The following is a 12,963-nucleotide window of genomic DNA, read 5'->3' as shown; positions in this document are numbered from 1 at the left end:
CAGATTTAAAAATAATAAAAATAGAGAGATGGGTGATTAAAAAAAAAAAATACTTGCAACCAGAAGATACTTGAAATTATTCCTCCTCTAAGCAAAGGCCCTTTTCACATACAGGACTCACATTGGGCATGATTTCCTGTGAGTGTTACAAGTATCTTTGACTAAATTCTCCCTTAATATTGCTTACCAGGTCTTTCCTTTCTTATAAACAGAAAATGAAACAGGCTAAATGAAAAAAAAATGCAAAGATTAGATTAGGTGATGTCTATCCTAGTGCCCAAGAGAAGTACACAGCAAAAAAAAAAAAAAGAAAAAAAAGTGTTGGGGAGGATTTTACCCAAGGAAGACAGACAGACACTCTGGAAAGAAGCAAATAGATTTTATTACCTAGGCAGATCTAACCTTAATGGCATTCTGTATTAACATTCCTGAACTTCAGTAGTATTTAAATACTTATTCTTCTAAATTGAGTTTTTACAGATGATCAAAATTTTAGACATTTAAAGCTAGGAGGGACCTTTGAGATAGTCTATTTCTGTACATTCTATTCACAGATGAGGAAATTAAGGGACAGAGAAGTTATGTGACTTGACTAAAATCACACAGCTGGTTAGTAACAGAGTTAGGACTGGAATGTAAGTCTTTTATTTCTATTTATTCTAAAACCAAAATGGGTCTCTTCCCACTCTGGATTAGAACAGATCACAGTGAGATGCAATTTGATGGCCCTCAAGAAACAGATGAGGCTGACCCTCCCTTTATCCTGTCAAATGAAGTACCAAGTTATGTCCACATGTGGCATACACTGCCTTTCCCCTTTGTCCAAATTTATGTTCTTTAATGATCCTCACAGTCCTGGGCTCAGACCTAATGTCACTCCCCCAGTTGATGGGCTGGAAGACAGCAGTGCCACCATGTTAAGGCCAAGCTTGTGCACCGGGCAATTCTGCAACATTCTTATAATTATTCTGTTTATTCTGTAGAATAATTATAAGAATTAAATCAAATGGACAACCTCAAAACTTATCTAAAGTAAAAATGATTTATCTTATATATTGAAGCATCTTTGTCCAGAGGCTCTTAAATTTTGACATAGATTAGTGTTACCTGAGGTGCTTTCTAAAATTACAGATCCCTGCCCTCACTCCTAGATATTGTAATCCACTGGGCCAAAGTTGGCCAAGGTATCTGCATTTTAAAGAAGCCACACTTTGCTCCCAACACCCATTGACCAGTGACTGACAGATGCCAGCCAACATCAGTGACCCAAGGAAATTTTAGTATTTGTCTTTCTTGGAGTAATTGCATATGAAAGAATCAAAATCACAAGATAATTACAAACTATGAGGTCTCATTTTGCGAAATTGTCACTTTAATCATGGGTCAGTCTACTCCTGTTGAGACTATTGCAGTAGCATCTTATTTTTCCCACGTCTATGTTAACCTCACTCCAATCCATCCTCCACACTGTACCAGGGATCTATTTTAGAATACAGATCCTACCTTGTCAACTGCCCCCACCCTGTATCATGTGTGTGCATGTGTACACACACACACGTGCATGACAACAGTCCATGGCTTCTTATTGCCCTTGGAGTAGAGGCAACATTCCTTGACCTGTGGCATGGTCTCATTAGTCCACTGAGCTTCACTTTCCTCCCCAGCTACACATACCTCCTTTCAGACTTTTTAAAAACTGCTCTCTCCCTCCCCAGCCTCATGGGCATTTCCTGGTTAACTGCCATGGTGGTAAACATGAGCACTGTCTTTCCTGACCTCTCTGGCATCGCTCTAGTAATGATTTTTCAGAGCTCCTGGAATCTCTTCTTCCCAGCACATACCACAGTGTTATTTTATATTTGCTGATGACATTTTGATTACTGTCTCCTTCCACAAGACTCTAAGCTTCATGAAAACAGGCTCCACATGTGTTTTTATTCACCTTTCTACCTCTGGCATCTTCCACAGTACCTGGCATACAAAAGCTACTCAGTACATATGTATTGGATGGATGGATTAATTAGTTATAAAGTAAGATGACCTCATGAAATCTTGCCTGAATCCCATTGTGCTGGGCTAGGGGAAGCTGTTGACCAAAAGATGAATAGGACATAATTTGGGAGCAGGGTCTTCTGATCACTTTCCTCAGTGATGTTTTTGAATAGTAGCTGGCCATCAGTAAGGGGCTGTCCTGGCTACTCTTTGGACTAACTGAGCCCCCCGGACTGTCATCTATCTGAGATGAGCTGATGCATCTGAGAGCTTTGTGTTGATCGATATTGTTTTACATAGGTCTGATGATGCTGACTACGTGAGAACAAAAGATAAGGGCTCCCCCACAGGTGAATCATTGCCCTGATAACCGCTTAAAGAAACTTATAGCTCCTTGAAGGATTGCTTTATTTACCTTCAAGGCAGAGTTTGATTTAAACCCTTGGATACTAACTGAACTTTTAAATCTTTAACTTCCTGTGTACCCGCTAGTATTTGTTGAGAGCAACAAGCTTATGGTCTCAACCATATGTGAAATATGTGGGGAGTGAAAGTTTTTTGTGGTGGCCTCACTTTTATAGAATTCACTGCTGATTAAAGTCCATAAAGGTCTGAAACATGAAAACAGGTCACCTCTGGAATCAACTTATTCTCTTCACAGTTTGCCATTCTCAGGAGTGGACTTGGCTCATTTGTATTGTTTCCCTGTTAGAGGTTTATATGAAGAATACATTTTATTTAAAATACATTTCTGATCTCTGTCCTGCTCTCTTTTTACCAGGTAAATCACAGGAGATTAATTATTAATAGAAAAGGGACTAATATTTCTGATTGAAATGGATTATGTGTGTATAGAATTCGTATACTTAATGTTTAAAAATATGGTCATGCTTTTTAAGCATAATATAAATCCAACAGCTGTCCTGTCTGAAATCGACAGTAGTCATCTGTCAATGGGGTTTAGCCTTCCAACTCTCCCAGAACTCTCCCTTCTCCTTGTTTCTCTCCACCTATTTTCCTCTTTTGCTCATCTGTTTACTTAATATGTCCTTTCCATTTGTCTTACATTATGCTCCAACACTCTCATTGGTATGTGCTTAAAGAGACAAAGAAAAGGATAGGATGGATAACTACAGCACTTACTGGATTGGTTTTAGGGCATTTTATTAATAGCATTGAAACACAATAAAATGTGCATTTAAGCCTGAGAAGTATACAAATGTGGCTTTCTTTCCTGGTGGGGTCATATAAAGCAGTCACAAACCTCCTCTCGACTTGTAGAGGACACTGACAGTGCTCAGCCCATACCCCAAAGTCATCCAGAGTGCTCCCGAGATCTCTAGCTATCAGTGTCTGTGTTGAAGAGTGCTTTCATGTGAGAAGTATTTTTAAAAACCTTACTGCCTATGGCAGCTTGGAGACTGACACCCCAGAAGCTGCCCCCAGTTACTGATTGTTTGGAGGTTGGTGCATGAATGTCCCAACTCCCTTGCAGTTGGTAAAGAGTCTGCCTATAATGCAGGAGACCTGGGTTTGGTTCTTAGGTTGGGAAGATCCCCTGGAGAAGGAAATGGCAACCACTCCAGTATTATTGCCTGGAGAATCCCATGGACAGAGGAGCCCAGCAGGTGACTGTCTCTGGGGTCACAAGAGTCGGGCGTGACTGAGCACACACACACACACCCTTGGCCCTAGGGTGGGATGATGCTGAGCTCTGTGCTTTGTTGCATTTCCCTGAGTTTCTCATGGATTTAACTTCAGTGGGTTAGTAATATGCCCTCCAGTGGCTCCCTTGCTTGAGTCACTTCCAAACTGGTGTTTTTTACATGTCTCAAATGGACTACGTGTACGTAAACCCTTGTTCTTTAAGAACCGAGGCTAGACACTAACTACAGACTTAACAGTGCTAACTGGGAAATTACTCTGTGACATAATATTTTGCAGGGAACCACATTAAAGAAAATAAAAAAAAAACATTGACTTTTCCTTCAAAGCCTTTCATGCTCTGCCTTCTCTGCTTGGGAGATCTCTTCCTACCTTCATACCACCTTTGCTAGCATCTCTTTAGTTCCACCTGTTCTCTTTCTTCAAACAACTCAATTTTCTGCATCTTGAAATCAAGGTTTCCACTTGTCTCTTGAGTGCTCTTTGGCTGTAGTTCTTTATATTTCCTTTCCTTCCCTGCCACTCTTTCAAATAAGCATCTGAGAAAATTGCTGCTATTTTCTCTTTTCACTTTTTGCATAACCACTGACAATTTGGTTACCATCATCACACTTGAGTCAAATAGCTCTCAAGTTCCCACTAACAACCTTCTTGTTACAAAATGTAGAGGTCCTTTTTGTGTCCTCTTGTCATTCTTGTCATTTCTGTTACCATTGAGCATATTAATAGCTTTTCCTCCCAGAAAAGTGTGTCTTGAATAATTGAATTCTTAGAACCTTTATATTGCAAGGGACATTTAGTCCATCCATTTCACTTTACATCTGAGGGAAACTGAGGGACTGAAAAGATTGAATGTTTTGCCTAGCAAGGGGCACAATTGTAAAACCAGGATTTTAAATCCAGGGCGTCTGGCCTACCATCCAGTATGAGAACTGGTTTTGGTGAGTTCCCATCCAATACTTTCAGAGCATTCCTAATTTTTATTCCTTCTTGTAGAAAACCCTCCCAGCTGGCCTCCTGGCTCCTTCCTTCCACAGCCCATTGTCCACTGTAGCAGTTAGAATGCTGTTTCTAAAATGTAAACCAAAACTTATCACTCCCCTACTTAGCCTCCAATTCCTCTTTACTGCACTTAAAATAGAACCAGACCCCCTTTCCATGCCTTGAAAGACTGCCATGGCCCAACTCTCTCTAATCTCATTCTGTGCTGTTCTTTACTCTTAAAAGAGTTCCTGTGCTCCATCACACAGGCTCTCCCTCAACTGGTCAGCAAGACAAGCTTAGCCCTGCCACTGGGTACTTGTTTTGCTATTTCTTCTACTTGAAATGTTTTTCTCCCAGACCAATGTCCAGCTGCTTCCTTCCCATCATTTGTTCTCAGCTTAAATGACCACCTCCTCAGACATGCCTTACACTGATGACACCGTATCTCATATTGTCCCTAAACATACCACTGGCTACAGTTATAGAGCTTACTGATTTGACTTGGAGTTTATTGTCTTTCCCAACTTAGGATACAAATTCATAGAGTATGGAAACTTTGTCTTGTTTGCCATACCTCTAGTACTGGACTATCAAATGGCCAATACTTTGTGTTTAAGAAACATTTATAGGATAAATAAATGAATTAATTAATGATATCTGAATTTTTCTTTCTCATTTCCAATAACCCTTTCTTTTACTCTCCAGTTCTATTACTTGCCTCTCAGTTTTTCTTGCAAGATAATCAGACCGGTTTCCTCATGAACCAATAAGGACAAAATGCATTCCTGTCTGGGGGCCTTTGTTCCAAATTTCTCTTTAACCAGAAATCCATCCTATGCCTCTCTACCTATTCAAGTGGTATCACTCCACCAAAGCATAAGTCATTTCCATTTTTACAAAATCACTCCTCCCAGTCATCATTGATCACCCTTTCTTCAATTATGTAAAGTGACCCTTGAATTTTATGTAACCTAAATGCTCATATATAATCTATACTCTCCTGAATTGTGTCCGGTTTGCTCATATAATAATATTTAGGCACTGTGCCTAGACACTTTAATGTGAGTGTATGCATACATATAGCCAGTCCTCATGATTTTTGACTTTCTGAATTCACTTACTACCGAAAATTTATTTGCAGCCCCAAAATGAAAGCCTGCAATGCTTTCATGGTTATTCATGGACATTGCAGAGGGGTGAAAACTTTAAGTCATCCAACACCTGTATTATCCCAGCTTAGGTCAACCGAAGCAATGTCCTGCCTTCTTTTTTCAGCTCTCCCACTGGAAATGAATCCTTTAACACTCTGTTTAGTGCCACTTTTTAATATTTTTCTGTGAGTGGTCTCACTGTTGAAAATGGTCCCCAAGCATGGTGTGAACTGTTATCTAATTTTCCTAAGTGCAAAAAGGCTGTGATGTGCCTCATGGAGAAAATGGGTATTAGATAAGCTTTGTTTAAGCATGAGTTATAGTGCCTTTTGTGGTTAGTTCAGTGCTAATTAATCAACAATATATATTAAACAAGATGTCTTTAAATAGAAACACTCATAAAACAAGATTACATATTGATTAGTGATGAAACTGTTGCAACCAAAGGCCTCCAGAAACCTAACCCTATATTTCCCCTAGGAGCAATGATTCAGTATTTGTTAATTCAGTGAACACAGCTATCATGAATAATGAGAATTGACTGTAGATGTGTGCATGTTATGTGTGAGGCTGTTAACCTCATTTAAGCATTTAGGAGACAAAGACACCAAGAATTATTGAAATTAAGTAGTTTGCCCAATATTATTTGCAAAGCTGATAAATGGTAAATGTGGAATCTGGCTGCCATATCCCAAAGTCTTTTGGCTTTCAGTTTATACCAGTGACTTTCCTTTGTTTTTTTAATTAGATAGAATAATTCTATTTAATTAAGTAGAATCCTAATTATTTCTGTGTATACACACACACTGAAATAGTGGTAGATGATATATTTTTTTAAAGCTTGTTTTGTAATCACAATTTAGTGTTTAAGTACAGTGCTATTGAATCTTAAAAGAGAAATAGAAGGACCTCTTTATTTCTAAATTGAGTTGTAACTGCAGATTTCAAGTCCTTATCATGGAAGTGAAGGTCTGATGAGTGAACAAACCTTAAAGAATCAAAACTATAAAAATACAGTCCTGGATGTTTGTCTTGGCTTGGGGATCTACACTTTAAACTTCCTGAACATGTATCTGAACCAAACTAACTCCAGCTACAGAAGTGGACACACCTGTGCGTTGTATGTGGATACACCCAGGCCGGATTTTATAAAGAGCTATCACCTGCTTAGTCAATTGCACATTTATATAAAGAAATGGAAATTATATCTTGAAATCTGTTAGGAAACAGATTAACATGTGTTAAGTTTCTATATAGTCTCCAATGTTTTATGTATTTATACATGCATGTATACTTATACATGTGTACATGTACATTGAATTTTTTCCTTCATATTTTATTTTCAAAAAAGAAATAATTTCAGAACATGCAAAACACTTTTATGAACACAGTTAAAAACTGTTTTGTTTTTTTTTCCTGCTTATGCTGTTCTTTTCCCAGTGGGTTTTTTAAGAATCCTATCTCTTAATACTTTTATGTTTGCAAATGATCTCAGTCTAATGCTGAATATAAAGAAACCCCTCACCACTGAAATCCAGTTTAGCCCACATGGTTGGCAACCAGCTGTATCAATACAAAGATTTCTACAGCATTCTGGTTAGAGTTAAAAAGTGTGATGAAATGATGACACCCGATTCTGTAGCACAGTGTCTTGACGTATGTATAAAAGTGGATGAGATATCTTTTTTCATATGATATGCTCTTGACATTTCTTTTTACCTTGAAAGCAAGAGCTAGTCATGAGGCTCAAATTAATACTTCCCAACTTCCAAAAAGCTGAAAGTGACAGGGTTGAGTAAGGAGCCACCAACAAACAGGGAGGCCAGGCAAGATAATATTTTATGTCTGCCTCAAGGCTATACTAGAGATCCGGAAATATTTTCTAGAAAGGGGGCTATAGGGTCCTTAAGAGCCATGTCATTACTGAGCAGAAGGAGCTAAGTGGTTTCAGCATAGAATTCTGAGATCTTTACCATTTAAATGTTTTGTCATATTTTCTTTTACCTTATACTGGTTGCATGTCCAGTGACTTTGATGATCATTTTTTTGAGGAACTAAGCTATTCACAAGTCAAGGTATCAAGATTGACTGACTTTCCCACAGTTACGAGCAGAGCTGAATTTCTCGGTGCAGGTCAAAGTGAATTAACCACATGACTTCACCTACAACTTAGTGGGCTCAGTCACTTCTCCAGCAGGGCAGAGGACATGTGCGTTCAGTGGTGGTAACCCAATGACTTGACCTGCCAAAATTCATTCAAGTTAGCTTTGGTGTTTATAGTATTAAACACCACTAATACAAGCACCACTCAGAATTTGTTTAGCAAAATTTTCTCTACCTCAGCCCTAGAAAGAAAGCAAAAAAAGTAGGAAGGTTCCAGACTTTTCAGCCTTAAACTCTGTCTTATTTTTCAGTGAAGATTACTAAAAACAACAATTCTTTCTTGCTTCAGGAAAAACTGTCAGAAGAGGAGCGAAAACACAAGGCAGCTTTGGAAGGCCGTCACATGGTGCTAGATGAGGACTCAAGGAGTGAGGGGAGCAGTGCAGATGAGGGGAAAGGAAAGACCAAATGGCTGTTAGAAAGATTGAAAGCTCTAGAGGTAAGAAATGGAACCATTTTTTACACGTTTAAAGAAAAATAACCGTGTTCTACTTCTTTTATTGGCACTGCTTTTGAGAAAGGATAAATCTCCCTTTGTTAGTTCTCCCAGACTAATAGGATCTAGTAGCTGCCGTTGAGATGCCTTTGTCAATGATGAGTATAACGTTAAAATTTGTTTCACTGAGTGAGTCCTAACCTAGTAACTATGACTGTATTGCCTTGAAAAGAGTACATAAGACAATAATTCAACTTAAATTCAGTTTGGCCCTCAAACTAGATCAGTTTCCTTAAAATTTCAAGTTACTTGAAGGAAGGTCTAGTGATATTCTTGCTTTGTTTTCCCAATACCTAATGATTGAATAAATGAATGAATAAACAAACTGTTGAATACTGTGTAAGGACAGTTATAAGAAAAATAATGTTAAGCAGTAGAGCTATTTCTTCAAAAAACAGAAAAAGCTTATGCTGAAGTTCAACATAAAAAACATATATAGAGGTGAAGTTGCACTAAGGGTGCTTTAAGGAGGGTTTTTGACCACTGTAGTCCTTCAAAACAGTTTGAGACCTCTGTTCTGTTACTTAGTGGCATTTGACATCATTTCAGCTATTAATTCCTGAATGTTTATAGCAGCCCTCAAAGAGCATTTTAGTTATTAGTTCACATGCTGAAAGATCCAGTAAAGATGCCTTGTTCCATGAGTTGGCTTACCTCCTTTCAATAAATGTTTTGTTTGCATATAACACTGGAACGTAATTATTTTTAAGCAAGGACTATGGTAAGACCAGGCTTCCCTGGTGGCTCAGAGGTTAAAGCGTCTGCCTGCAATGCAGGAGACCTGGGTTCGATCCCTGGGTCAGGAAGATCCCCTGGAGAAGGAAATGGCAACCCACTCCAATATTCTTGCCTGGAGAATCCCATGGACAGAGGAGCCTGGTGGGCTACAGTCCATGGGGTCACAAAGAGTCAGACATGACCGAGCGACTTCACTTTCACTTTCACTTTCAGTATGGTAAGGCCACCACTTCTTAAACTAGGCACAATGGGCCCTCAGCCAATATCTAAAAATGTAGCTCCAGTGTTCTTGCCTGGAGAATTCTATGGACAGAGAAGCCTGGTGGGTTACAGTCCATGGGGTTGCAAAGAGTTGGACACGGCTGAGCAATTTTCACTTTCAGCACAGGGTCTACAGAATCCTGAAACTTCCTGCAGTAATGTAAAGAAACATGACCTTGGAAGATCTTCTTTTCTTTTACTAACTTCTGCAGTTCTGTCCCTAATCCTAACCTACCATGTTGTTTCTAGCCGCATGCCATTTTTACTTTAATTTCCTCAGCAATAGTAAAGTGAAAGGAATAAGATTATGGACTTTGGAGACAGATTCCCACAGATTGGTTTGAATCTCAGTTTTATTATTTTCTAGTTTTGAATCCTTGGGCAAATCAATTAGACTCTATGCCTCTGTTGCCTTAACTGCAAAACTGGGGATAATAGTAACTCACCTTACAGGGAAGTAATGAGGGTTGCATGAGTTAATATTTGTACAGCAGTGCCTAGCCTATGGTCTTTTCTATCCTCCTACTCCACGGCTGCTGCCTTTCCTTACATGATTTTTCTCCTCTTTATCTGAGTACAATCATTAACACAAGAACTGTGAATGAAAAACTTCAGCTGTTCCACGCCAGACTGACTGAAGGTTTAGTGTGTGGTGTTACATATGGGGCAGAAGAGAGGTCAACTTAGGGACCCTCTGGCAGTTCCTTTTGAGCAAAGGGCCAATATTCACCTGTTTCGCCAAAGGTTCTCATTTGTCATTTTCGAGATAATCTCTGTGAAAGGTAGAAAGGCCTTCTCAAGGGAAACTGAGTCTGTTATCTGAGAGTTTTGAGAACTCAGATTTGTCTTGAGGTTGGATTAACTGGATTTAATTGTAGGAATGAATTGATATTACAATTTATTTACCTAGAACCACATACTTAAATTGTTAATCTTATTGATGATCACAGTCAGAATTGCTTTTAGTTCATCTAATTGTCACTGAGACAACTTTTGAAGGACATTTTATTTAATCAAGCTAAGAGGTTTCTAAAAAATATCTTTGGCAGCAAATATTTTTTAAACCCTCACTGAGTAGGAGAGAACAGTTTTTTGTTTTTTGTTTTTTTTCCTTTCACAGAGATCTTTACACTTCAGGCAACAACTCTTGCCTCCAGGATCAGTTGGATGCAACAGCTGACATCTCTAAGTGCCATTAAGCCCCGCAATTTTAATTTAAAAAAATATTTTATTTCCTAAATTAATGTTCTCTAGTTACAATGTCATGACTTGTTTCCTAAAATTCTTTACTGAATAGTAAATGAACTCTCTCCTTGCTCCTAATAGTAGTCACTATTGTCTACCTAAACAGATAATAAAAAGAAATCATATCACATACACAAATACACAGAGTTATACATCCTCTGATTGTTTCAAGAATTTTGTGTTACTTTATTTTTTAAAATTTAATATTTGTGTTCTCTGTATAGAACCCTTTGCATAAGTTAACAATTACTATGAGACGATAAAAGACTGATTTCGATAGACTGTAATCAGATCTGGTCACAGACCCCCACATAGATTTCTACACTTTAACAAGATGCTCTTTTGGAAGATTGCCGGTGAATTAACCATAATGCTTCAAAATTACTTTGGTGAATTTTGATGTCGTACAGCAAGATTTTATAAAGACAAAAATATTTTCTTTTCCATCAGTGTATTTTTGAAACAATCATATTTTTGTACCTTAATCTCTTGGCCCCTGGTGTGGTAGGAAGCAGACAGTTATGATTGTCAGAGTAATGGAAAGCCAGTTTCATTCATTCCTGCTCCACAAACAGGTGCAGAAAAGAAGAGACACAAACTTGACTTTTAATATTATATTCTTGATGAATATCACAATATTATTCAAAGCCATCCTGAACTGATTCAGGGATAGACTGAGAGTTTGGAAATAGCAGATACAAACTATTATATATAGTATGGATAAACAACAGGTCTAACTGTATAGCACATAGAACTATATTCAGTTCCCTGTGATAGACCATAGTGGAAAAGAATATGAAAGAGAATGTGTATATATGTATAACTGAATCACTGTATAGAAATTAACACAACATTGTAAATCAACTGTACTTGAATAAAATGAATTTTTTCAAAAACAGCCTAGACTATAGCCGAGTCATCCCAGACTTTGAGAATTAAGTATATGTTGTCCAAGCACCAGATCCCCCAGCCTGAAGGAAGTCTAGTGCTCCCACGCCTCCCTGAGTTATTCTCTCTTGTGGTTATTCCAGGGGCTGTGTTTCTGTACCATTCAACTGTCAATCCCTCTTCTTTCAGAATCAATCTCAGGTGAAACAGAATCCACTCTACTCACTTTTCCCAAAATCCAATCCCACAAAGAACATGTGGTCATGCAGAATGTCCCCAAGGCTAAGGGCTTTGCACCCACCCGTTAGAGAGCCCTTCCTCTAAGTCCCTCAGCTGCTGGGCATTCCTCACGGGCCACTTCTCAGTTCCTAACCTCCTGGCAAAGACCAGCTTTTTCTCACACGTTCCCTCTCCCCTAGCTGTCCTCCCCATCATGTTATTACATAGAGCTCTGTTGGTCTCTGCACCTCATTCATGGTCTCATTCCACACTGTTCCCTGGCTCATTAAGGTATTTTGCTAAATAAGACATTTATTAACCTTCCAAAAAGAACTCCTTGTCCATCAGCCAAAATAATAATTTCATAAACACAGGCATGTCACACTTTTTTTTTCTTCCCTTAGCAGTTGTTTTCTCCACTCTGTGCCTTGGTTTTGGCATTTGTCAAGTATTAATGCAGAAGAGCAGGACACTTATCACCACCCAGCAACTGCTTCCTCTTGATCTAGATGATAATTTTCATTTGGGGTCCTGATGTCTGCTGGAGAAGCCATTTGATGTATTTTATGTCTATGCCACAAGGACCACATAGGCAATCTGGATGCTGCTTGGACATTTTCTGTAACTCTTAAGTGCTACGTATGGTATTTTCTGTTTTTAGGAAAAGTTTAGATTTCCATGGCTGCTGTCAGAGACTGCTTTCTCAGAATAGAGCTCACCATTTTCATTGGCACAGCACCACCATGTCACGGGCCCCTGACATTCCTTTCTCCTACCCCATCCCAGACCACTGATTTAAAGATTCTTCCCAGACCTGACCTTCACAGTCCATTGATCTGACCTTGTATCTTCCTTATTCTCTACTCCTGGGCTTTGGCCTCAGGCCCCAGGTTTGCTCTTGGCATGTTCCTTGACATGCACAATTCCCTGTCTCCAAACCCTCTCCCTAGGGACCAAACAGCCCTTTCTCCCCATGCATTAACCAACTTCGTACATGACCGGAAATCAACCTGGACATCCCTATACGCACTGTCACCTCCCATCGCATTTCTCATTCTCAGACTCTAGCCAGAAGGAGGACTAGCCTGAGACCATCTGGGAGTTCTGAGCCTCCAGGTTCATGCTGAAGTCTTAGCTACAGCCTGAAGTCAGAAGAACTTA

General features: G+C 39.0%; 1 protein-coding gene across 4 annotated transcripts in view; it reads left to right on the top strand.

Annotated features, from left to right (window-relative positions):
* NCKAP5 (NCK associated protein 5) overlaps positions 1-12,963 on the top strand; it is a 1,043,181-nt gene that overhangs the window by 713,762 nt on the left and 316,456 nt on the right. For all 4 annotated transcript variants that reach the window (XM_040228410.1, XM_040228409.1, XM_040228412.1 and 1 more), the window contains one exon: positions 8,245-8,394. In XM_040228410.1, the coding sequence (XP_040084344.1) occupies positions 8,245-8,394 (150 nt within the window). The remainder of the gene's footprint in view (positions 1-8,244; positions 8,395-12,963) is intronic.

Source organism: Oryx dammah, unplaced genomic scaffold, assembly GCF_014754425.2.
Source record: "Oryx dammah isolate SB20612 unplaced genomic scaffold, SCBI_Odam_1.1 HiC_scaffold_27, whole genome shotgun sequence".
In the NCBI taxonomy this organism is placed as follows: Eukaryota; Metazoa; Chordata; class Mammalia; order Artiodactyla; family Bovidae; genus Oryx; species Oryx dammah.
This window is presented reverse-complemented; position numbering and strand designations above follow the sequence as displayed.